At 50.2% G+C, this 25,680-nt stretch overlaps 7 protein-coding genes across 7 annotated transcripts; 2 read left to right on the forward strand and 5 right to left on the reverse strand.

The window, feature by feature from the left end:
• Positions 1-576: 576 nt before the first annotated feature.
• Positions 577-4,954, reverse strand: TRIVIDRAFT_122402 (uncharacterized protein; the record flags this gene model as incomplete). The annotated part of the gene is made up of 3 exons (XM_014103394.1): positions 577-1,071; positions 1,133-4,570; positions 4,631-4,954. Coding segments are annotated over 3 exons (4,257 nt in total), but the record flags the coding sequence as incomplete, so codon positions are not given.
• Positions 4,955-7,684: 2,730 nt separating this feature from the next.
• TRIVIDRAFT_220110 (uncharacterized protein) lies at positions 7,685-9,370 on the forward strand (the record flags this gene model as incomplete). Its single annotated transcript, XM_014103395.1, has 4 exons — positions 7,685-7,853; positions 7,917-8,145; positions 8,206-9,161; positions 9,309-9,370. 4 exons carry the CDS (start codon positions 7,685-7,687, stop codon positions 9,368-9,370), a joined length of 1,416 nt encoding a protein of 471 aa, XP_013958870.1.
• A 580-nt stretch (positions 9,371-9,950) lies between these two features.
• Positions 9,951-11,203, reverse strand: TRIVIDRAFT_30734 (uncharacterized protein; the record flags this gene model as incomplete). Its single annotated transcript, XM_014103396.1, has 2 exons — positions 9,951-10,944; positions 11,013-11,203. The coding sequence occupies 2 exons, from the start codon at positions 11,201-11,203 to the stop codon at positions 9,951-9,953; spliced, it is 1,185 nt and encodes a 394-aa protein (XP_013958871.1).
• A 772-nt stretch (positions 11,204-11,975) lies between these two features.
• TRIVIDRAFT_84633 (uncharacterized protein) lies at positions 11,976-14,448 on the reverse strand (the record flags this gene model as incomplete). The annotated part of the gene is made up of 5 exons (XM_014103397.1): positions 11,976-12,280; positions 12,363-13,493; positions 13,562-13,828; positions 13,882-14,147; positions 14,263-14,448. The coding sequence occupies 5 exons, from the start codon at positions 14,363-14,365 to the stop codon at positions 12,185-12,187; spliced, it is 1,863 nt and encodes a 620-aa protein (XP_013958872.1).
• A 1,051-nt stretch (positions 14,449-15,499) lies between these two features.
• Positions 15,500-16,354, reverse strand: TRIVIDRAFT_220113 (uncharacterized protein; the record flags this gene model as incomplete). Its single annotated transcript, XM_014103398.1, has 1 exon — positions 15,500-16,354. The coding sequence occupies one exon, from the start codon at positions 16,352-16,354 to the stop codon at positions 15,500-15,502; it is 855 nt and encodes a 284-aa protein (XP_013958873.1).
• A 1,361-nt stretch (positions 16,355-17,715) lies between these two features.
• TRIVIDRAFT_31492 (uncharacterized protein) lies at positions 17,716-21,378 on the forward strand (the record flags this gene model as incomplete). The annotated part of the gene is made up of 2 exons (XM_014103399.1): positions 17,716-20,310; positions 20,368-21,378. 2 exons carry the CDS (start codon positions 17,716-17,718, stop codon positions 21,376-21,378), a joined length of 3,606 nt encoding a protein of 1,201 aa, XP_013958874.1.
• Positions 21,379-21,581: 203 nt separating this feature from the next.
• Positions 21,582-23,345, reverse strand: TRIVIDRAFT_81857 (uncharacterized protein; the record flags this gene model as incomplete). Its single annotated transcript, XM_014103400.1, has 4 exons — positions 21,582-21,982; positions 22,036-22,579; positions 22,644-22,725; positions 22,790-23,345. 4 exons carry the CDS (start codon positions 22,953-22,955, stop codon positions 21,833-21,835), a joined length of 942 nt encoding a protein of 313 aa, XP_013958875.1.
• Between the last annotated feature and the right edge of the window lie 2,335 nt (positions 23,346-25,680).

Below are 25,680 nucleotides of genomic sequence, written 5' to 3' on the forward strand. Positions count from 1 at the left end.
AACACCTCCGTTTGGTCAAATTGGATATATAACACTGAAAACCCCGGCTAGATCACACGACCTCCATGAGCGCCCGCCCTTTCAATTCCTTTTTTCAAAAGCCAATCATACATCATGACGAAGACGGAGCTGAGAGGAAAAAAAGAAGAAACACGAAGAAAACGCTTTCCCCGCCCCCAATGCTTGCTTGCTGGCGGGACTGAGATTTTCAAGAGCGAGGGAGAGAGACACAGACAGGGATGAACGATGAGACGAAAAACAAAGAATGATGGCGTAAACGCGACAAGGGACTAGAAAGGCCAATATGAACAATTTTCTTCTTAAAACAAAACAAAACAAAACACAGACAGACAAAGCAGGTAATAAATCAGATAAAACCAGTCAACCCAATCAGTCAAACATGTCCATCTCAAGAGCCCAAAGAGTATAAACGATTTCGTCTCCAAGCAAAACCCATTCCCTAGCATACACATTTCACTCGTCGTCATCATCATCTACGTCCATGTCCGAAGTCTCCTTAGGAGGCCGCCCACGGGTAGGACGCGTGGTTCGCTTCGCCTTGGCCTTGACGACCGGCGATTTCCCCTTACCCCTGGAGGCGGCCGTCTTCTTTCCGTTGCTTCTGGGCTGTTCGGGCTCTGATTCCTCGTCCTCTTCCTCAGCAGCCTCTTCTGCTTCGGCCTGAGGCTCGGCGCTTTCCGACTCGGAGCCATCATTGTCATCTTCGTTGCCGCTTTCCTCTTGCTCAGATGCATCCTCATTGTCGTCATCATCCTCGTTGCCATAATCCCACTCTGCCACTCCCTCCAACATTTCTTCTTCGTCCTCCTCATCCCCGCGCTCTGCATAGGTTGAGATGTTGTGAGCGCGGCCACTACGGCGTCGTTCACCCTCTGGCACAGAAGGAGCTGCTTTCTTGGCCTTGGGAGTCGCTTTGGGCTTTGCTAATTTCTTGCCGGGGGTCTTGGCTGTCTTCGCTTTTGGGCCTGGCTTTTCTCGGATAACAGTCTTCAACTGAGTTTTGGATCTCTTTGCTGGATGGTCTGATGATTCATGTATTGACTTTCGCTTCTGGAGAGCTGCGTTAGTAAACATTCAACAATTCTATGGACGGACAGCGCCATAGTCATACCTTCTTGCGGTCCATCGCCCGAATCAAGTCGTCCAGCTTCTCGTCCAATTCGTCCGGAATATACTGCTTCTTTGCAATATGCTGAGCAACCTCGCTGGATGGAAGAGCAGTATACAGCCCTGTAGGCAGACCAACTTTGCCTGGCCAAGCCTGGAAGCTCCAATTCTTTCTCTCTTGGAACCGGCGAACCAATGTCTGGGCGAGGTCACTCAACACATAAAGATTCTCGCTCTTCTCCGGGTCGACACCGTCACGAGTTTGCTTGACTCTCTCAGCATATTTGTAAATCAAGGATACATTCTGTTCGGTAGCAACTGCACCCAGATAGAAGAGGAAGTAATTTGCGAAATCGACCAAGTCAGCTGGATCTGCGCTATAGTCTGGATGATGAGCCAACAATGGGATAAGCCTTCCCATGAGAGCTTCCATGATTTGCTGCTCGTTTTCAGCATAGTATCGGGAGCGTGATCGAAGCCACGTCTCTACTCGATTCTTCAGATCCGGGAAAGGTTCAAATGCTGTGAGGAAGAGGATGGTAAGGAAACGTGCGCGCAGCTTTCCCCGTGTGAGATAGTTTTGCAGCTTATCCATAAACCGACGGCGCACCTGGAGCTCAGTGTCTTGAACAAGCTCCGCAAGCTTATTGAAGCTTGCAGGGTCAAACTGGTCATCATACTTCTTGATAGTGCAGAGTTTCAGAATCATAAGACCAGCCATCAATCTGAGACGCTTTTTGTGGTGTTTCGGTGTGTCCTTGATCTTGGAAAACTCGCCTTCCGAGACAACAAAGGTTTTAAGAAGCTTGAAGATGGGCTTGACACGTTCCTCCGCATCGGCATCTGTCGATGTAGCAAGAGCTTGGTTGACGAGGATTCGCATGGCAAGACATTTTGCTTGAAGCTCTTCATCCATGTCGGCGTCATCAACCCAGGACGGATCTTTCGGCCCGGCTTCGGTTCGTACCTCGCGTAAAATCTTCTTTATGGTCATGTCGTTGATTGCCTGGTCCGAATCTACGGTTACGGTCGGTGCTAAGCGCTCTAGCTGACTTATGGTGGCCAGTTTATTGAGGAAATGGGGCGCTTCGTACTTCCAGTTTGCCATCGCCTTACGCAGCAGGGTCGTGGCCGTCACTTTGCTCTTGTCGTCGTTTTTCGCAAGAAGCACGTTGATAGCGTACTTTGATGTTTTGATGGGAACGCCGTAGAGAGCATAATTCATAAGCGTCTGCGTGAAGCTCTTATCAAAGGTGATATCAGCCGGATATCTCTTAGCATAAGATGAATAGGCTTTGAGAATATCGACGATGGCAGCATCCTGGGACTTGCTGGCCTCTGTTGGCGCTTTCAGAATAAGCTCTTTCCGCAATTCCTCCGCATGGGCTTTGAAGATATCGGGATTCCGTTGAGATATGTCGTTGAGCACCTGATGCGCTACAGTAGCGAAACCGTTCTTATCACTCTTGGAGTAGTCCATGATGGTTGCTAGGTGGCTTCTGTTGAACATGAGACAGCTTGACCGATAGAGCAAGGGAATTAGCGTATCCAGAGAACCGGCGGCAGAGGTTGCTGAGATCTTCGTAATCAGCTCTGCAATGGCACGCCTCACGGTCTTGAAGTCACTTTCAGACTCAATCGCATACTTGACCAGTTGGTAGCTGCGACGCTCGTTGAGCTTGACAAACTTTTGAAGGTCGGCGCGAACCTTTAATGGGTCGGGGAAGTAGGCACCGAGCCATTGCATGGTTTTGGAGAGACCAGCCTTGACCTTTTCCTCATTCGCCTCAATGACACCGCCGTTGTACGCCTCACATTGCTGAATGAAGATCTCAACACCCTTGGCAAACTGAGGCTGGCGCGCCTGCATGGCGAAGAAAGCCTTCTGTGCCGCACCGTCGAGGGACTTGAGCATCAGTAGAATCCTTTCAGCTCGTATCTTATCCTGATCTGCCTGGCCAACCGCAGCTTTGCCTTGTGAGGATGCAGCTGCAGTTTTGGCCCCTTTACCCTTAATGAGAGGATATTTCAGGGGAATCAGACATTCGAACATGACACGGTCGAGAAGGACATTGAGGTCGGGATCATTGGCGTAGAAAGCATTGATAATGCGTGACGGAACGCCTGAGAGACAGGCGGTAACAGATTCCTGTCCGTCTGCAATCTCTCCAGCCCCGACTGCCCAAAGCTTGCCGAGCAGAACCATTGCTTCAACTCGCACGGCAGGTTTTCTGTCTCGACATCGGTCTGCCAGACTGGCAAAAACTGAGCCCTCTTTCTCAACACCACCAATGACGCCGAGTTTGAGGACAATGTCTCGAAACTCGAATAGCTCGATTGCCTTGACAGCTGCCAAACGAACCTTTTCTTCACTATCATTCAGCTTGTCAACCAGCGCCCTAACCAGCTCGCTCTCCTCTTGGCTGCTAAGCCCAATTCCACCGGCAGAAGTAGAAAGAATGTAACCAGCAGCAGTTACCCAAGCAGTCCGGATAGTTCCCGTCTTGTCGTTTTTCCTGCCGACAAAGTTGCGGTAAGTCGCCCCATGTGTTTGCGCGAAAGATTGCGGAGAATATGGCTTGGTGAGAACATTGGCTTCAGCTACTGCTGGACTATCATCCATCAGCTTGATTGGAGGGTATGCGGCAGGGTCAAGAACAGGAGGCGGCGGCGGGCCTGCGGCTCCAATACCGGATATCATATCACCGAATGTCTCTGTGGCTATGAGGCGCAAGTGCACGTTGTCGGCGGACAATTCGGCATCTAGCTGAGGAATGACGTTTTGAAGTACAGCAGGTGCTGCTCGCCAAAGTTCTCGGATAAGAAGATGAGCCTGGCGAAGGCTCTTTAGGTCGGCATCTGAGGGTCCTGCATGGCTATCTTCCTCATCCGAGTCATCTCCATGGCGGCCATTCCCTGCTGTTGCAAATCCGGAGGCATTGAGGATCACATCGCTGAAATACTGGCTAACATAGCGTGCCATTTTGTCGGCACATCCGTTGCAGATAGCCTTGGCCATGACATAGGCTGCTGGCTCTGTCTTGTGAAGAAGTGTCGATTGCTTGCCGTTTTGCTCCTTATTTCGGCTGCCACCGCCAGGGGGCGCTGCTCGCAAAAACTGGCTGATGATGGCGTCAATGACACTCACCGGGACGCTGCCAGGAGACTCGTCGATCAGCTGAATCAACATTTCCGTCAAGTGAATCTCGACATCTTTTGCAACCTGCTCCTCAGCTGGTGCCTTAGCGTTTGCAGAAACTCCATCAAAGGTTGAATTGAACAGACGCAACAACAGGTCGTCGGCTCCATGGATTTCCGGTAGTAGTAGAATGCTCTTGACATCAGTCAGAGACATGAGAACGTATTTGTGTTGGCTGTTGTAAGGGTTCGTGGGGTCTTGGAGGCTAGGCAGAATATCCTTGATGAATAGGCCAAACATCATCTATACAAGATCAATTAGCAAAGCAAGATGGAGAGGGCGTTGAAGCTTGGATTGGCCCACCTTGAGCTGGTCATCCGTGAACGGGGCATCTGGGACAAACAGCCGTAGGATATCCACCAAACAGCATGCAGTGTAGGCCTTGACTCCTCTATCCTTATGCTGCAACAGATTGCGATGCGACAGCTGGGCTGCAACATCCCTGAGAGAGCTCAGATCGACCTCGCCCTGCTCAAACTCTGCCAGCTCCTTGGACAGCTTCTCCAGGCGAGTCAGCAGAGTGCCGCTGGGGATTGGCTTCGCAGGCCGCCATGACAGCTCCTCGCCAAACTGGAGACTGCGATGCTCCCCTTCGTAGTCGCCTTCAGCTCCTTGCGACTCCGCCTCGGGCTCGTGCTCGGGCTCAGATTCCACCTCAGCAGCGTCCGAGTTTGGCTCTTGAAGCTCCTCCGGCGCGTGAGACTTTTCCTCCACTGGCGCGGGCGCCGACCTCTTCCTCGTGGACTGACGAACCATGATTGCGCGGGCACCAGGATGGCGATGCGTTGCTGTCGAAAGGCGGCGAACAAACTATCCCGAGGTCCGCTTGATTGGCTGGTCGCGAAGTCGTTCGTCTTGCTGCGCGCGGGTCACAGCATCGCACAGTTGGAACACGCTTGGTTTGGCGGAGAGAGGAGCAGCTGCCTAGCTCGAGAAGTCGACGACCGGTCTCGGCAGAATTTTTGGCTAAATTTTTATGCACCCTGGAATTGGCGTGAGAGGATGATGCATAAGATGGAGATGTCCGAAGCAACAAGTTTAGAGGGGAGCTCCAGTGCTGAGTTACGCGACGCGATGGGGGAAGATGTTCCGGAGTGGCCCCGCGTCCGCTAGCTGGGCAATTGCTGCGATAAGGGAGATACCTAAGTTTATGTGGGTTCCGCATACAAAGGGTAGGTATCCTTTTTTTTTTTTTTTTTTTTTTTTTTTGCGCAATGCTTTATTATTTTCTAATGCTACTTCGTACCTAAGTTTGGCATTGTTTATTATGCCCGCGGGTAAATTAATTACTGCCTAGTACTACCGGTTCATCACTTGACCGTGCCTGAAAGAACTTGAGCTTTGGGATAAATGACTGAGGCTGACTGAGTATTCAGACACAAGGACTCGTAAGGCTGAAATTTCGGCAATGGATGTAGAGTGCTGAGCATTCGAAGGCCCCTATTTTTTTTTTTTGGTCTCGCCATTGAGGAGCGCAAATACTCACTAATGTGAGTACGGCGCTGTGCAGCGTGATGCGAGTTTCAGCCATTTTTGGTTCGTGTCCTGCGTAGTTTCACATAGTAGCAATACTCCCGTTGGATACGAAATGCAACCCGACAGAGGTCTAAAGCTTTTTGCATCATCCGGTAACGGAGGCCAGAGATGGAAATGCCGTATTATTTGCTGCACGTGTGAGCAAGGAATAAAGCTCCTGATTCAACCACTCCGTTAAGAGGAGGTCGGAGAAGTAGAAAGTTATAGCTAGAAACTGGAAAACTAAGTCTACCTTGGCAACCGCCACGGCAATCGACATGGTGATATACTGGAATCCTTTGGTGAATCTGTGCTGAGCTCGTCCGACTAGACAATTCTACCTAGATATAGGTAAATCCTCAGGGACGCTAAACGCAGCACACCATGAGTTCTGACCTGGAGCGTTTCTACTCAATATAGTGACTGAAGCTTCTCGAGATTGGGGGCTCATTAATACATGTAATATTATCAGAGCAGATTATTGCTTTTACGGCACCAGTCCAAGCTATCTTTATGCAGTAAAGTGGTGTTGTATACAGGCACAACAATAATGATCCAATCAACCGAATATCCAAAGAACATTGCAAGCGTAAAACAAAGGAGTCAATAGCCTGAGAGAAAGCTTATGCGTTGTCCTTCTGACGATTGGATTATTTAGTAACTACTGCCTTTTGTCGATGACAAAAGAGGAATAATAACTATGCCTTACTATGTACCTTTATTCATAAGTTTTCAGGCTGCGTGCAATACCGTAAATAACAAACATACCCACCTAGTCTTTGGGATGAAATCCGCCTAACTATGAGTAAATACCTGGTATCAGCGGTCGTATTCACCAAAATACTGCCCGGATTTATTATAACTGGTACTTTTATAAGCTCGTACGTGTATCCGGTAAGATGCGGGTAGGCAGATCAAAGATCGATGTGAACGAGCCGTCAGAGACATCAATGAGGCGAAATAAAGCAGAAGCTGATAACAGCTTTCCAAGTGTACTGAATGAGTCTATGTAGATTGCTTTTCCCAAAGCCAAGTTTGGCAATATTACACTCTTGCCAATCAGTGTCAAATTTGTCTGATCCTCATTACTAGAATCCCGTGTTTGCAACAAATGCGTTTCCACCTGGCCAAGTCCATGGATGCGAAAACCTCACTACTCTTACCATGGTTTTTCGTATAATTGAGTGTCACCTCATGCATGTACCTACAAGTAGTACTCTGGCAATTTCTCTAATATTCCGTAGGCGAATAGTTGCCAGTTTGCCGGTCCGGCAACCAGCCTCCTCAAACTCCATCCACCAGCTGCCCAGATACATCACCCCTACAAACCCGAGGACGCGTACCTCGCGTTCTTCTTTATTTCTCGAAATTGTTTGCTGGGTGATTCACTGTAGCGGAGAAAAAAAACAAACGGTAGGGCTCGTACATGTAAACCCCTCTGCCTCTTCCCTCCCGCACTTCTTCCTTCTTCCTTCACCTGCACCCAACACACTCGTTCGTTTTCTGCCCACAACAGCATCCGATTCACTCACGCTCTCTCTTTTTATTATCGTGTTCTAGCATTCCCATTCTCTTCAAACCTTTTGAAGCTTCGCAGTCCATTCAGATCAGTATGAAACCCACCTCTCCGTCCCGTTGTGCCATCGTCACGCTTGTATCACCCCGAGCAGCTCTTCCCGACAAACTTCCCTCACCAGCCCGCTTCACACAAGTTCTTCGCTAATAAATAATTATAGTCTCGCTATTCTGGTCAGAGCATACCGCAACAGTGGTTCACAAGTAGGTCGCCTCGTCCCTCGTCTCTATCCAGGCAAAATTGACATTCCTTTGACAGTGGCCAACATGAAGGAAATGAAGGACTCTGAAAGCGGCGTTGCGCCCCAGCAGAAGATGAATGCTGTCCAAAAGATCAAGGAATATTTCCTCGATTTCAAGATCCTCACGGGCGCTGCTATGGCCCTTTGCCTGCTGTCTGCAGTTCTCGCGGTTACTCTCCTGGCCGCTCACTGTGGTATGATACTATCCCTTCTTGAAACGTAAAGCTGGATAATGCTGACTGATGAAGCTGGCCTAGAGAAACTCTACCAGTCTCAGGGAGGTTTTGCTGTTGCGGCTGGAGAGGCCCTTCCCATTGTCAATCAGAAGCTCGACCGTCGTGGTGTGGATTGCAACGAAACCGAACTCGTCATGTCTGGTGCCTCTGCTCAGGTTGTCACCTACATTCTTGATGATGGCTCCATCGCTGCGGTGACTCAGGAATCTGGACCCAACCCTACGGTTTCTGTCACCAGCATCCCAATCTCGTAAGTGATTACAAACGCCGCTTCTCTGAAAGAAAGCCTCTTCTAATACCTTTGATGCAGCACTCAAACGGCCACCTCTACCATTTACACCATCATCACTCCGTCCCAGCCGGCTGTTGTTACTGAAACTACAACCATGACCACGTCCATCCTCACTTCAGAGGCTCCAGTGTGCTCAGCCAACACCACAGTCACCGTGACCATAACCGTTGTGCCCACTCCCAACAACCCCTGGGCTTCCAGCTCGGTCCTCGGCGACGTTACCGTGACTGCTGGTGCATCGACAGTCACCAACATCAACACTGATATATCCTACACCAGTGGGCTTCCGGATGCCACCATCTCTGGGAACCCAATGACTGTGACCGACGTTGATGTTTCCGTCACCGGCCTGCCAGATGTGACTATCTCTGGAAACCCGTCCACTGTGACCAATGTCCTTACAGACATCTCTCTCACCAGCGGTCTTCCAGATGCGACTGTCTCTGGCAACCCATCGACCGTCACAGCAGTTCAGACCAGCTACTCTCAGCCCGTAGAACCCGTCACCTCCTTCGTCACAGTCGTCATCTCCGATCTCTGGAGTTCTACGGTAATCAGTTCCGCCACCCCGGATCTTGTGACTGTCACTGCTGTCTCCACCATCAAGACAACGGTCACCACCATCGGCGTTGCTCCCTCTCCCATCATCGTCACTGTCACAAACGCTTACTCCGAGCCCACAAAGAGTATCTCAACCGACTACGCCGACAGCTCCAAAGCTGGCGCTCAGACATCCCGTCAGAGCACTCTCACTGAGACCATCACTTCGCCGAGTAGCCAGCTAGCCACAACCACGACTACCGTCTTCATACCACCAGTCTTCTCCAGCTACAACGGCAGTGCGAGCAGCATCCCAGCTGGCACCGCAACAGGCGGCATTGTCCCCACCATCCCCGTTGTTGTTTCCAGCAGCAACAAGGGCATGGAGCCGCATAGCCACGCTCTTTGCTGCCTTATCGTGGTGATTGTGACTGGTATGTCTATGCTGTAAGAGCATCGGCATAGTAGGTTCTTATTGAGATAATCTTTGGACAATGCTCCATGATAGGATGGTTATATTTCAAAGGGTTGATTTGATTTGATTTCTTTCTTTTTTACGGCCTCTCTTTTTTAAATTACAGGCATCACAACGGAATCTTTTGCAGGGAACTGGATGAAATATGGCCGGCTGGCCAACGAATAGGGAACGAATGCTTTGTTATAAAAATCAGATGATTAGTAGTTACTTATAACTACGGAAGTCATGTTTTGGCAAATATGGCACCGTGTCAGAGTGATTCAATACGCACTCCGTAAACTATATGAAGCCCTGTATAGCTCTACTTGTAGACCCAAGGAGAAGTAATGCCTCTCTCACCATAAAAAAAAAAAAACTTGTCCAGACGCCTATATCCTCTCCAAACCAACTACTCCGATGACGCCGGTATCCCATATCTTATCCAGCTCAGCCGTCGGCGGTTTTGCTGATTCTTGTTATCGAAGCATACTGATAGACATATACATCTCCCCTCCCCTCAGCCAAGTCCACTGACTAGAAATATATCGAGTCCTTGCTCAGAATGTCCACACCTTTCAATGTTACATGTTAATCCCCTGTGAGTGCCGCTCTGATGATGTCATTATTGTTATTGAGTCTGCGTAGGGCTATTTTCGACAAGTGGATAATTCGTTGTAACTGCAAAAAGTTTCTTTGCAACTCTTCTCTGAGAAAGAAATCGTTGATTGCTCTGGCGCGCCGTGGATGTTTGAGTAGCGCCGTATCTTTATCGTGGTGGGCGCGGAGCTTCACGTGCTGCCCTGGCTTTCCAACTATCTCTGATGACTCCGGCGGCGTCATAGAGATCCTTTACCGAAACGCGGTCTTTGATACTCTCTAAGACGCTTGTGACTGTGCTTGTGTGGTTTGCCTCTTTTTTATCATCTCTGAAGCGGAGAAGACGCCATCTTCTCTGGTCGTCCTGGTTGCACTCCACAATGCGGTCATTCAAAGGGTCATTCAAGCTTTTCAATATTTCCCATTCCTCTTCGGTGATGAAAAGATCGTCAAACCGCTCGTATTTTTCCGGACCGTCACCTTTATAGACAAATAATTCTGCTTTAGGTACACTGTCATAATCGACAAACGGCTCAGTAATGCCTTCCTTGCGCTCCCATTCATCAGGCTCGACGGTCGGGAACGAAAGTTTAAGCCGCAAGTCAATAGTATTTTCTTCCGGGGGCTTCCATTTAAGAATATGGGGGTCAGTGCCGTGTTTGTAAGCCGTGTTCCGGCATGTGAAGATGAGGCCGTCGTTGCCATGCTTTAGGTTCGGTAGAATCTGTTTGAACATCATGTCGATACCATAACCCAGCTGGAAGGGTTTCATCTCCACAATAAACGGTTGATACTGCACTTCGTCAGGGAAATCCTTGAACAGCTTCTTATATGGCGTGTATAGCCGTTCTCGAAAATAAGCAAGCCTTTTATCAAGAGACCGGTCCATAAGCTTATTGCCATCCATCACAAGGCAGTCGAAGACGAGAAATCGAGCTTCCTTCTCTCCATTGGGCAGACTATCCCAGACTAGTTCGCCATCGACAAGTGTTGCCGTATGAAAAGCACTAACATCATTTTCACGGGGAAAGTGGAGGCTCTTGTTGGTGATGTACCAGTAATCGTTCTTGCGGTCAATCAAGTAATGGGCTTCGCCTTGGTTCTCGTCTTCGGTCAAGTAGAGGAGATAGCGAATTCCATCCGACTTTTCGCATATGTAGTAACTGATAATTGGGCACACATTAGCCGATATGCTTAGAAATTCTAGCAGTCTTTTTGATATTTGCCATACTCTTGCCTGGTCAGTTCATCCAGATGCTGTCTGGCAAAACTGACGGGTTGGGCACCAGGGAAGCTGGTTTGTTGTCTACCAAGCAATTCTGCAACTTCCCTGCGCATGGCATGTATGAGCTGCCCTTCGGCTTTGATGCCAGGCTCTTCAATGGACCCTATAGGCCCATCCGGTTTGTTGTTGGATTCCATTGCCCGCCCTCTCAACGTCTATCGACTAGCGCGTCGAATAACCTCTGTGTCGTCGTATAATATTGCTAGGAAGAGAGAAAGGGTGGAATATTAAATTAGAAATAATTGATTTTTATAATGCGAGCCTTGGCCTCATGGAGCATCCAAGCGAAGCGCATCTGAGGTCAGATGGCTCAAGAGCGTCGAGCTTGACGTAGTAATATGGAGGCAGCGAGTAGTAGGTTGAAGCTGGGAAGAGCTACAGCGCGCGCCGTCCTTTTATGAGCACCTCTGGAACCTTATCGATAAAGGGATGAGAAGTGGCCCGTTCTTACCTGTATCTAAGGTTATAAGCCGCCCACGTAATACTGCCGCCATTACATTGACGCCGCTACTAAGGCAAATGGTAAAATGTTGAATAGGAATAATTACCCTATTTATAGCAGTATACAATTGCTCGTATAAAGTGTGAGAGCTGATCCAGTAATGGATTATCCGTAGAGCGTACGAAGTGGGTATACCTGGGCCTTATCTCGGCTGATATGCGCGATCTCGCTCCCACGCCTTATGTGTGCAAAGAGGATGTTCACATCATCCGTATCGCAAATTTCAAGATGGCACACAAGTATTTCAATGTCTTTGACTGGTCTGAGAGAGAGCAACGATGTACGAGATGGGTGTGGAAAGAGGACGTGTCGTCAGGCGGTAGCATTGATCCGGTGACTGGTATATACCTTAGTAGTACTACAGTCCTAGCAGATGCTCTTTGAATACAAATCTCTATTTAACAGAATTAATGCTATCTAAATATAACGCGCCGTAACATAGTTTCACACATATATTATTCAGAGTAAATTAATACGATTCAGGTCGCTCTTGAACGCTGCTCAGAGCACCCCATAGTAATAATGAGACGGCAACATTTCAGATGACGAGTTCATTCCCCCAACCTTTCTTCATATTATTAGCAATAATCCCGTCATGAATAACCGCCTGGACACGCTAATTTTCATCTATTTTGTCGACCTCTGCCCGGGCCTCCTCCCACTGCTGCTTGCTCTTGCGCGCCCATTCAATCTGGCTCCTCGCATACGCCAACTGTAACAAATGTTAGTGTCAAAGTTACCCAGGATAGCAGTTGGCTGCACAGTAACTTTCGCTTCTGTTGCGGCTTACTTACCATATATCTTCGCAAATCATCTTCCTTATCCTTCTGGAACCGTTTCAAGTCATCGAGTACGCTTGCGCTGGCTTCCTTGACATCCCTCTCAGAAGCCACCTGGGCTTGCTCCAGCTGACCAATAGACTCGCGCGTCTTTCCAATTGTATCTCTGCGGGTTCGTTCAGGATCCACGTCTACGACTCCCTGAACTGCGTGACGGATTGGGCCAAAAATCTTGTTTGTTATGGAGTTTGTGCTGGGCATCTTTCTGTGGGTAATGCTCGCACTTCTCTCGGGAAGGCCTTGGCTTGCAGACGGAGGTACCGATGGGAAATCGCCGTGCGTGGGAGGGAAATCAGAATCTATGGATTCAGTGTCTTCCTGGCTCCCATCGCGGCGGTGCTGAGTGGGAGGTTCTCTAAGGCTTGCTGATCGTTTGGGCGGGGGTGAGATTTGCTGGCTGTTGGATAGGTATTGTTCGATGCGTCTCGCTTCTGCTTCACTGCGCTCCAGCTGGTCCAAAAGAGCCCTCTTCTTGTTGAGCTCATCGGTTGTCATGTCCTGTTGCACGCGCTTGAGAACTCTATATCGCAAGACGCTTCTGACTACTCCTGCAAACTGGGCATTTTCTCTCATTGGCTCTGCAAAGCTTGCTCCCAAAGTTCCTGAAAGCTCCTCAGTTGCAATATACGACGCGTCAGCGGCTTGGCCAATCCGCTCGATGGCAGGTCCTAGGGAGGGGGCTTGTTCCGAAAGGGCAAAAGCATTGTATCTTGATCCCAACTCGCACAGATCTGCCGCCAGTGATGACAAATGGCTGAGAGTTCGGCGGTTGACCTTTTCCATTGGGCCAGTCAGAAGCTGCTCCAGCTCCTTGATTGAGGCTTCATAAGATATAAAATAAGGGTCAAGCTCCAGCTCGCTGAGTTTAGATGCATCAGATGGGAAGCGTTCGATCGCATGAGCTGCGCCTTGAATGACAGAGGCACTCAGGTCTTGGCCGGTACCGGCCGAGGCCCTGAGCTTCGATGAGCTGGAGGGGATCGGAAGAAAGTTGTGCGCGGGGGTTGGATTCGCGGTGTCTAACGGAGGTGCCTTTAAAACGGATTTGGGAATGGAAGCAACGGGGTGGGCATGCAAAACTTCGCTCTACCATAATGTTAGCAACAGATGACACCACATATTTTTATGTCAGAAAGAAAGAGGGAACGCATTACCCAGCTTGAGTTTGGGTCGAGAAATCTCCACCAGACTCCATCTTCTCTCACTGCATCCATTCGACGGCAGCGGTTCAAAAACACCATCAGCATGCGCTTTCGTAAGTCAATAATCTGCTGATCCTGCTTTGCACTTGTGGGGTTCGCGGCATAGTCGGCCATGGTATGCTTTTCTGGAATGGGAGGGATGACAAGGGTCGGATGAAGACGAGTCAAAGCATCTCTGAGCGAGGCGAACTCAGAGTAGCGGCGGCGAACTTCTAGATCCTAGACATGATGGTTAGAAGAACATTTACACAGGACAAGCGGGCGCGACGCACCCCAGTTTTAATGGTATACACAATGTATCTCCCTCCGCTTTCCACGCTTTTGCCCGCATCTGTGATCATAATGGGCATGTTGGGGTTTTCATAGAGGATCTGCTCAATGCGGCTGTTGTATCCGCCCGGCTTCCGCCGTGGAGGAGTGTCCTCTCTCAGGACGTCATCATCGTCAATCTGCCCAACGCCATGGCTGAAGGGCGGACGAGGTGATTGAGCATCGTCGCTCCCAGTCGATGGGGTATGGGAAGCCTCGAAAACTCCATCTACAGCGTTCAGCTCATGTTAGTTTTGCCCTATTTCCCACCGCGCTCGGCCACAGACTCGTTCCTGAGCAGGCGACCCAGCAGCGCCCCGAGCGACGAGGTGCAATGGACTTACAGTCTCTGGAAGTCGGCGAGCTCGGGATTGCCGACGATGAGGTCTGCGAATCCCGGCGATCGAAGCTGGATCCGTAAGGGTTGTTGTCCTCGTCGTTCCACATGATGGCGGCGCTCTCGACACAGGTCTGTCTGGGTGCGGATACGGCCCTTTGGAGGATGCGCGGCTGAAGACAAACACCAGAAGTATGCTCTGGACGATCGTTGAGCTCTGGGGCAACTGTGGCGCGGGGCGGAGTCGGTTAAGCCGCAGTGACGTGGGGTCGAGATCAGGGTATGTGCAGGTAAAGCGCCTTGAGGGCCGTCGCCATTCTCTGGGAAACACAGTGGAAGAGGCTGGCAAGGGAGAGCATCCGAGGCTTGGACGGCGATTGCAGGCAGAAGCGGAGAGAGTCGTGCGAAGCTCCGGCAGTTTGTGAGGTTAAAAGAAGCCCTGCCACCTTGATGACGATACCGCGCGCACGGGCCACCTACATCACCAGGCACTGCGCGAACCTGTTCTTGGAAGTACCTCGCCTCGTACTTGTACCTTGCTGCTTCCCAGAGCTATCGCCAGGGCTGTCTTCCATTCTCGATGTTCCAGTCATGTTCCGCATTCAACCCTGCGGCAAATCCCTGCACCCACCCAAACGTGCAGATGCCGACTCTTCGTTTCCACTCTGGATTTTGCTGCTCATAAATCCCATCACGAAATGGATCTCTTTAGTAGGTGCCTAGTCCCTTCATATAAGTCAAGAATAAATACCTGGCGGAGAGTATTTAAGTCTGTAGTACTCCGTACCTAAGTCTGCTTTGTCTGTGTTGTTAGGTGCAGATCATTTGTTGGCACCACGTTTCAGTACCGTGTCGCAGATTGATGAGCATCTCCTCAGCGACGTTTGCATACACCTTTACATCACATTCCTTCAAACAACCATGGCAAACGACTGGTTAATTTATAGTAGAATCATATCGCTTATTTACTGCATTGACTGGTGTCTAGGAAGAGAAACTTCACTTCTGGCCATGTTAGTACCTGCACTATGCAAGATTATTCTTCGAGCTACCTGGAATAACCACTGTACCATCTTGCAAACTTGCAATAACAAGCCAATCCTCGTTGTATTTAATAGTCCTTGTACTCATGCCAACTTCAATGAGCTGCAATAGTGATTGTTAAATAACCCGACGCTCATATCACCCACGGAGAAGATGCTGCACTCCTCTCCTGATAAAAACAACATTAGGCCGGGTCATTCTCACCGAGAGACCACCTCATAGTCGTCACTATGGACCGTTGCGACATCACTCCGGATAGACTGCATGGAGTCACTAGAAGAGTTGAGATTGCATACGATAGATGATATTTCATCTTGCTCTTTGACTGGCCGTTCCAAGTCTCTTGCCTCCTTCTGGCTATCAACTTGCACTGCGCGATCTTCGAAACTCGGATATGAAGCCGACTGGCAGATGCCAATATTTGCTGCCTTTGAAGGCTCTGCAGGCTCCGGAGATGGAGAGCTTGCCACAGTAGATGCCGCTCCAACGGGTAGATTGAATGCCCTGTAGAACCGTTGCCACCATGTGGGATGATGTGTTGAAGACTCTTCATGCGAACGCTGGGCTTTTTCTTGGTGATGTCCTTGTGCTTTGGGGGGCTCAAACGCTATATCATCAGCAACCTTTGGTTGATGTGCTTCAGGTGGTCGAAGTGCTGCCGCTGGTAATGGAACATGAGAATTCATGACGCTGAGTGGCTGAGCTGGAAGGACCTGAGGCCCAGAGAAGATATAAATAGGGGCTTGTTGAGCAACTCCATACTGCAAAACGGGAATTTGCTGCACCACATGCGACACTGGTCTTGCAGGGCCTTTCAGATTGCGATGGTGGTGTCTGTTTCTTTGTCTGCGGTGAACATTGTGTGCGTCAGATTGTTTGCGGAAGATGCTCGCTCTCCCCATGTAATACATCCACACTATTGATAAGATGATGAAGACAACGACAATGGAGAATATGATGCCAAAATGTGTAGCTGAACTGAGGCAGTGCCATCCCAGGCAGGAATCGGATCGATGACGAAGGTAAGCATGCCCCTGTCCCTTGAAAATTGGCATAACCGCAACCGCAATGGAAGAGTAAGAACGTCAAAGTAACTGAGGATATCATCAGCTGTTTTCTAACGGTCGGTTTGGGTTCCTCTCGATATGGCATGCAGGCAGCACTGGAATGTAAACACGAGTGTTGGAGCGGATAATTGTAATGATTCCCTCAGCTCAAGAGAGAGAGAGAGAGAAGGAATCAAAGTGTCCAAGTTTTGGTATAATGATCAGATTGTTAGGCTATCGGCCCTTAGGCATCTTGCCCGAACAAACGTTTCCATCTGGCTGGCAGCTGGCAGCGCTTAGGACGACCTCTTCAAAGCAGCTCGTTGCGTGATGCTTTGGAATGACCAAGTACAACAGATAGTAGCATCACTCGACGTACTCGCAACTCAACACATTATATATTTCAGGGGAGCGGTTTTTCAGTATTCCAAGTAGACTATCCAACATCTCATGTCTCAAATTCAAAGCTACCTGGGTATCGATAGTAGCAGAAAATAGCGATAGTAGCAGAAAGTAGTGATAGTAGCAGATAGATACTCAAGGAACCGTGCATCTACTTGTGATGATAATAAACGATTTTTTTCTGTTTCTTGTTACGACATGTAGAACTCAAGCCTTTGTAGTCGCTAATCCAACGACATTAGCTAGGTACTTAGTTCAGGCAGTGACTTGGTCATCGTCCGTAATGACGCCCTTTGTAGTTTGAATAAGGGAATGAAGTTGAATTGTTCCAGAAATCGGCTCATCAGCATATTTAGGAGGTCCATATCAATTTGAGATTATGTCTGAGTATCTACGTCAGTACCCGTAGCAAGTGGTAGGCCAGTGGCTCGCTCAGGGGCTCTAAGTGAGGCTCTAACGTGCTTGTCTGGAGGACTCTCTCATAAGCTGCAAAGACCTTATGCTTTATGATAATATATACGTTCTTATCTGTTTCTATTAATGTTTTATCCTATTTAATTTTTTACAATGAATTAGATGATTTATGTTCGTCATCAAATCCTTTATACAAAGCTGCTTGTAGTGACTTGAAGTCTGCCTGGATCCGTTCAATGTCCAATCAGGCTGCGTCACGGAGCGCACGGACCACTCTCGACTTCCCTGAGCTATCCGTGGAATTTCTGGCTCGCCTCGTCGTGATCAATCCCAAGACTCGCGATATCAAGCCTTTGGGTATTCACTTGTTGATTCTCAGCCACACATTCATCCGCACTCGGCTGGCAGAAATTGCCATGATATAGAGAAAGCTGATGAACTTTTTGCCAGTCACCTCCGAGGCGCATCACTAGCTTGTCGGACGCGTTCCTGCGATTTCGCATTACCTCAAGCAGCCCCGATCTCCCCATTGGCATTGAATCGGATCTTCAGCCATGGCGGCTCTTCAAAATGGCGCGGCGAATGGCGCGGCAAACGGAGATGCCTTAAAGGCCCCTACCAGCATCCGATTCTCCGACATCCCCTCCGCCATCGATATCCCTGTCCAGGGCGACCAGGAAGACGAAGCGGTCGAAATCGATCTTGAGGATCTTGTTGATGATCCCACCGAGCTGTGTACCCTGTTCGAAAACGAGCATGCGGCGAAGACATACTGGATGACCGTCGCGTTGGCATATGCGAAGCAACGGAAAATCGACCACGCCATCGAGATGTTGATTCGAGGTGGCAACGCTATCCAGAGCGGCAACCCACGCGATAAGGTTAGCATGATCTGCTGTCTCTGCTGGATGTACTTGTGGAAAAGTCGAGAGGCCCCTCGTGTTGCGCCTGACGGTGTCCATGTGGCGGAAGCTAAGACGAAAGAGTACTATCTTCAACTTGCAACGTCATCCCTGAACGACGCTGCACGTCTCAACCCATCCTTCCCACCCATCTTTCTCGCTCGTGGAGTTTTGCTTCTGCTCAGAGCCTCGCTGCAGGGCCCATCAAAGACTGCTGGAGGCCTAGGGACAGAGAAGAGTGAACTGCTCAAGAACGCTGCCAAGGCCTTTGATGATGCTCTCCGAGTCTCTCAGGGCAAGAACATGCTGGCCCTGATGGGAAAGGCCCGCACCTTGTTCTCCATGCACAAGTACCCCGAGGCATTGGCTACATACCAAGACGTTCTTCAGAAGAGGCCTGACTTGGTGGATCCTGATCCTCGTATTGGCATTGGTTGCTGTTTCTGGCAACTTGGGTTCAAAGAGGATGCCAAAGTAGCCTGGGAGAGATGTCTGGAAATCAACCCTGACTCCAAGGTTCCCAATATTCTTCTTGGCCTCTACTATCTCGACGCTAGCGGTCACGTTCCGGTCAACAGCGACGAATTCCTCAAGCTTTATAAAACGGCCATGATCGAATACACTCAGAAATCATTCAAACTCGATAAAGAGGTCCCCATCACCTGCTCCACCTTTGCAGGCTACTTCCTCTCTCGAAAGGCGTGGGATAATGCAGATAAGCTGGCGCATAAAGCTATTCAATATACTGATGTCAATGCCGTTGCCAGTGACGGATGGTATCTGCTCGCGAGAAAAGCTCACTACAACGGCGATTTAGAGCGTGCTAGTGACTACTATCGTCGTGCTGACGATGCTCGCGGAGGTACCGAGACTGGTTATCTCCCAGCCAAATTTGGTGTTGCACAACTGTCCGTCATGAAGAATGACCTGGGAGAGGCCAAGCTGAGACTGGAAAAAATCATCCAGCAATCTAAAAACCACGAGGCTATGATTCTCCTAGGAACCATCTACGCAGAGGAAATATTCACTAGCCAGAACAGTGACAGTAAGGAGGATAGATCTGCGGAAATGAAGAAGGCAATCGCTCTGCTGGAAGGTGTTAGGAATTCTTGGAAGGACCCGAAGAAGGCTTTATCGCCTGACGCTTCCGTCCTCCTAAACCTGGCCCGGCTATATGAAACCGAGAACCCTGAGAAAGCCTTGCAGTGCTTGCAGCAGGTTGAGCAGCTCGAACTTGAGCAAATCCCGGAGTCAGAGCGGCCAACGGATGTGCCCGAGGCCGAAATTCAGGCGGCTCTTCGCAAGTTCCTTCCACCTCAGCTTCTGAACAACATTGGTTGCTTTCACTCTCAGGCAGAGAAGCACGATCTAGCTAGTGAGCTGTTCGAGGCGGCTCTGGGTGCGTGCATGAGAGCCGGCGAGAAGGATCCCACAATGGACACTGATGCCTTGGTGACGACCATTAGCTTCAACCTTGGCCGAAGCTATGAGGCCCGTGGGCTGACGGACAAGGCTGTTGAGGTGTATGAGGGCTTGCTCAACCGCCACGACGATTATACTGATGCCCGTACACGGCTTGCATACATAAAACTCAGAAAAAATCCCAACAAGGAAGGGCCCGACGCTGTGGCAAAGTTGTACCAGGAGAATACAGCCGATCTGGAAGTTCGAGCTCTCTACGGATGGTATCTTGGAAAAGTCCACTCCAGAAAGCGCCCTGCCAACATTACAGAAGATCACGAATTCCGCCATTACAAGCATACGCTGCAAAACTATGACAAGCATGATAGGTATGCCTTGGTCGGAATGGGTAATCTATACCTCCTGCAGGCAAGAGAAATGCGTCGTGAAACGGAGCAAGAGAAGCAGAAGAGAAGCGCGACGTATTGTAAAGCTGTTGAGTTTTTCGAGAAAGCTCTGTCACTCGACCCGAAGAATGCCTATGCCGCTCAGGGTATTGCAATTGCTCTTGTAGAGGACAAGAGGGATTACAAAACGGCCCTTACAATTTTCAACAAAGTTCGAGACACGGTCAAAGATTCTCACTTATACGTGAACTTGGGCCACATCTTTGCTGAGTTGAAGCAGTTCTCCAAGGCCATTGAGCACTACGAGATTGCTCTATCTAAAGATGGCAAATCAAATGACCCAGTTATTCTCTCATGTCTTGGCCGCACCTGGCTAAACCGAGGAAGAGCGGATCGAGACGTGGACTCTTACATCAAGGCCCTCGAATGTGCTAAAAAGGTAAGCATATCGCTTGGGTTTCTAGTCCCAATGTTTCTTACTAACAGGGATTCTCAGGCACTTGAGGTGGCTCCGGACCAAATTCATTATCAGTTCAACGTTGCCTTTGTTCAGATCCAGCTTGTGACAACGATTCAAGGCCTGCCCGAGAACAGACGGACTGCTGAGCAACTAGAAGAGGCATCCGAGGGTCTTGAAGCCGCCATTGAGTCGCTAGACAAGATTGCTGCTCATCCTCAAACGCCTTATCCCAAGCACGATGTCGAACAGCGTGCGAACATGGCTCGCAATACGCTCCGCAAGCAGCTTGAGAGAGCGCTCGGAAAGCAGAAAGAATGGGAGGAAAAGAATAAGGAAAAGATCTCGGCCGCAAAGGAACAGCGGGAGGCTGAGATGAAGAAGCGTGAAGAAGAGCGACAAGCCGTCCTAGAGAAAGAGCGAGAGCGGCAAGAGAAGATTAGGAAAGAACGCGAGGCCATTGCCGCGCGCGATAGGCTCCAAGCAGAACAAAGAGCTGAGGAGGAACGAGCACGACAAGAAGCGGAGATGACTACGGATGAAGAGACTGGTGAAAAGATCAAGCGAAAACGCAAGCCAGCACCGCGTGCCCCTGCTGGTGAGGGCAAGCCCAAGAGGTCATCGAAGAAGAAGAAGGCCGATGCCGATGAGGATGAGGGCTCCGAAGAAGAGAGCCACACCAAGAAGAGACGCCGCCTCACGAAGCGGGAGTCTTCCAAGTTCAAGTCTGCTGAAATCGTGGTTGATTCCGACGAAGAAGCCAACAACGATGACGATGACGATGCTCTGGAGCGTGCCGAGAGAAACTTGGACAGGGACGAGACGCCTCTCTCCGAAGCCGACGAAGATGCTGGTGATAGGATGAATGTCGACGACGAGGACGAGGGCCGCGGCGAGGGAGACGATGACGAGGATGTCGATGCTCCCCGAAGTCAGGCCAAGAGAAATCGTAGAGGCCGCGTGATCGCGGAGAGTGACGAGGAAGATGAGGATGCGGAGCCCAGTAGTGCCAAATTAGACGATGGCGCTGCGGTTGAGGATGAGGAATAATTATAACATAATCATCGGTCTTTTGCTTTTTTTTGAGAGAGAGAGGAGAGAAACGGGTTTTGGTGATAAGAAGGGCTGGGACACACAAGTTTGTACATGTACACTAGCTTCCCTCTGATAAATTGGGAATACGCACCCCAAAAAAAGGAAAATAGCGACTTTGGTTTTTAGATAGTCCGAGGAAGAATTAAACATGACTGCTTTTATAGATACACACCAAACACTAGTCATGTTTCATTAGTACCTAGGCATGCATGATGTATTCTATTCCAAAGTATCCTATTTTTCCTGCATTTCTACCCACTCGCCAAGGATGTTATACATGAACCCATTTTAACGTTTTGAGCCAGGGGTCTATTAGATCGCTCGCACCACAGAGTGCTTCCTCGAGAAAACTATGGGAAATGCACCTCTGCTAACTAAGGCACGGACGCCGCGCACAGCACCTTTTTGTTTAGAAAGCAAAGACTTGGTCCTCGAGCTTGCTGACGGGACGGGCCTTGGAGAAGCCGAGACTCTCGGTAGCCTTCTTCAGGCCGCTAATCATAGGAGGAGGGCCACAGAGCAGGATCTTGACATCGCTGGCGGGCTTGGGGAGCCATTTCTAAAAGTGCTGTCAGTACTAGCTCTAGTATCATCAACATCTGGGCAACATACAGTAATCATGTCAGCGGTAACGAAACCAACACCGCCGGTCCAGCCTTCCGGAGGCTTGTCGAGCACATAGTGAATGCGGATGTTGCTGTCCTCCTTGGCCAGGGCGTCGAGGTCCTCCCGGAGAAGAATGTCCTGGGCAGTGACGTTGGCAAAGATCAGGTCGACCTCGGTCTTGTCACCGGCAGCACGTCCACGAACAATGGCTCGGATAACCTGAAGCATGGGGGTGATGCCCGTACCTCCAGCAATCATACCGAAGTGGCGAACCATGTTAGGAGTATAGACGAAGGCACCCTTGGGGCCACGGACGCGAATGGTCTGGCCAACCTGGAGAGAGGCCATGTGCTTTGAGATGTTGCCCTGGGGGTAAGACTTGATCAAGAGGTCGACAAATCCGGGCTGGTGGTCGCCAGAGATGGGGGTATAAGATCGGACGATCTCCTTGACAGATCCATCAGGCTGAGGAAGATTGGCGCCAATGGAGATGTGCTGGCCGATGGGGAGACCAAGAATGCTCCGGGGAGAGGGCAGCTTGAATCGGTAGCTGAAGATTGTGGCTGTTAGATTTACCGGAACCGGGCAAAAGAAAATTTCAATGGGCGACTTACATAGCGACATTGTGGGAAATGATGGTCTTCTCCTGGAGCGGGAATTCCTGGAAGACATCCGGCTTCAACACCTTCTTGACCTCTGCAGGAAGGGCAATTAGTTAAATCCAAGCATATCCAAACATATGGTTGAGCCGGGTACTTACGGAAGCTGAGGTAGTTCCAGGCGCCGAGGGCAACCGCGACAAGAGCGGCATATGGAGTCCAGTCGACCTTGACAATGGCGGTGCCGACAACAAGAAGAGCGGCGGGGATGTAGATGTAGTCGATGTACTGGCGGGCAAAGGCGCCCTCTTCGACTTTGGCGGCCATGGTGGCGATGCGGAGAGCAAGAAGAGCAGCTCACAGCGTACGATATTTATCGTGCGAAGGTGGGACGATGCGGGACAATTGGCCAAGGAGGGGCACCGCAAGGCTGCTAGTGGTCAATTGACGATGGCCTAGAGGGCGATGAACGCGGCGATGAGGCTGCGGCCCGTTGCGAAGCTCCGCGACTGCTCTGAGACGCTTCCCGCCAGTTGGATCGCCTTGTTTGCTTGGACGTCGAGGAAAGACGAGGCTTGATAACACGTCCCGTGTAGGAAACTTTGGCGGTGACAAGGACAGGCTCGTTCTGCCGTTGAGCTGGCTGGACCCGTCCCCAACGAAAGATGGCCAATGACAGGTGCCGGCAGAACGAATGATCCGGGTCGGTGCATTTCGCTGCTGGCTGGCATTCTATTCACCGTCTTACATACATTATTATCGTGCGACTGTGTCATCCCATGCCTCGACAGGCCTCGGCCTCGACCTCGACCTCGACCTGGCAGGACTGGTTGGAGAGCAGATAAGATGGCAGACAAAGACGGTTAAACGAAAAAAAAAAAAAGAAAAATAGATGCATACGTCATGCCACCATCCGGTACATATACAACGGGTCCGGCAGAGTAACCTGTTGGGCGCTTACTTGGTACGGGACGCAGCACAGAAGCAAGGAAAGGCAAAAGGCCGTCTCGTCTCGTCTTGTCTCGTCACGCACTAGCACAGCGTGCATTCTGCAACCTGTCCTCGTATATTGCTGCGGCATAAGTTGTGTTGCGGTGGACTGTCCCTAATCAGGGAAGTTGTGCATTGTGAAGAAGCACCATTTCGGCAGCTGACGTCCGGGCATACGAGATGCACGGAGCAACACGGCACCGCAGGCTCTAGAAATCCCGTAATCGTATTCCACGGCCCTAATGACCCAAAGCTTACCAACCTCCGGCATGCGCTACCAGACTAGACAGACTCAAGACAACTTGGATTTGGACGAGCAGTTTGGGACCATGAGAATGACCGTACCGGGTAGGTAGGTTAGGTCCTTATATCACGGGGAGATTTGCAGATGACATACGGAGCACGGAGTATTACTGCATGCTACCTGCCCAGTCAACCAGTGTTGGAGACGCTAGAAAATCAGAAATTGGAGGGACTGTGGTGATCATTGCGTGTAATCTTTGGAGCCCCTGGCCAGCCTCCTCACACCAGCTCTCGCACCCCGGTCAATGAGGCGTTACGGCTCCGCCGCAGGTGCATAAGGTATGCCACAACATCTTCAATGAGATAAAAGATGTGTAACAGTGATGAAAGGCCAGCAATATAGGAGAAGAGGAAATGGAAACCCCATACATGGAGTAGGCCAGATCGGGTATTGATCTGGACGAGGCGAGGATAGCAAGAAGGCAAAGATGACCCCCCCATGATAGAGCCATCCGGACGGACAAAGCATTAGCCGCCCTCGCCTTCGTGAGCTGGACAAGTCTTTTGAGACGGAAAGACAGACAGACGGACAGACGGACAGACAGATATGAAATGGGCATGACGAAAGCTTGGTGGAGGGAATACGGGGCCCTGCAGTCTTAGCCGCAGCGCGAATCTAAATCCGCGGGACTAAATCATCTCATGCCGCAGGCGATTGGCCTTGGGCGAACCTCATAGGCTAGCGAGTGTTGAGCGCAGGCTGGCCAGACGTCAATTGACTTTGCGCGCCGAGATCGAGATTCCAGCTTCCAGAGGCATGACGCTGTTTTGTGAATCCGCAAAAACATGACATGCGTCGCGGACGGACGGGGTCCCCGTCCAGCACCCTTGGATGGTACCAAATACGCGGTTTCAAACTCGAGAGGGGCCCATTGTCCATTTTGCGGCCCCGTGTGGCGGATGCTTGGCTGGTCTCGTCATCCAGCTGCTGAACCTGGCCAGTGAATTGAGGAGCTCATGGAGATATCACACGCCTGTCTCCCTGTGCGGCACACCTTCGTATTTCCTCTCTTCTCCCATTTTCCCACCTTATCTTCCTTTCTAGCCCCTCTGCAGCCCCTCTGCCTTTTTTTCGAGTGATTTTCTTCTTCTATTCTTCTTCGTCGTGTGACAACGGGCCAGACCGCTGGACGGACACCTGGCCGCGCAGTCACTAAGCAGAGCGCTTCGATTTGTCAAACTGCCACGAGTTCAGTCGAGCCGAAGACGGCCAACAGCGACGTATCTTCGGCTATTGTCCTTTCTGTAGCTGCATGTGATATATACAGCACAGGCACCTCTATTACGGAGCGGAGTTTATCGCGTGCGTTTGTGGGCGAGCTGCCCGGATTTGAGCTGTGCAGCTGAAGCGAGGAGAAAAAAAAAAAAAAAAACGCTTGCGGACGCTCATGTCGATCTCACTTACTCATAGATGAAACCATAACTAAAAGGCCTTGTCAACCCTGAGCACCCGCCTGCAACCACCGCTGTCCTGGCGCCTAAAAATACACATTGATCCGCACGTCGAATTCCATCAAATCGCATCTACGGAAGACTGCAGAATACTTCTCCTTTCCCAGAGTCGCCGAAGCCACCCCCTGTACTAAGTGTCGGCCTTCCCTCCACAGCCCAGCCATTTACGACTCGCGTCTCCCTAGCGATTTCCTACCGCCTATTCGCGCCTGGGAAGTGCATCCCGCGCTGACTCCTGAGCGACTCAGGCGTTTGCCCTGGTGTCCAAAAAAAAAAAAATAGACCATCAAGACATTGAATTTGCTTG

The sequence above is a fragment of the Trichoderma virens genome (assembly GCF_000170995.1).
Source record: "Trichoderma virens Gv29-8 chromosome Unknown TRIVIscaffold_4, whole genome shotgun sequence".
Lineage (NCBI taxonomy): Eukaryota > Fungi > Ascomycota > Sordariomycetes > Hypocreales > Hypocreaceae > Trichoderma > Trichoderma virens.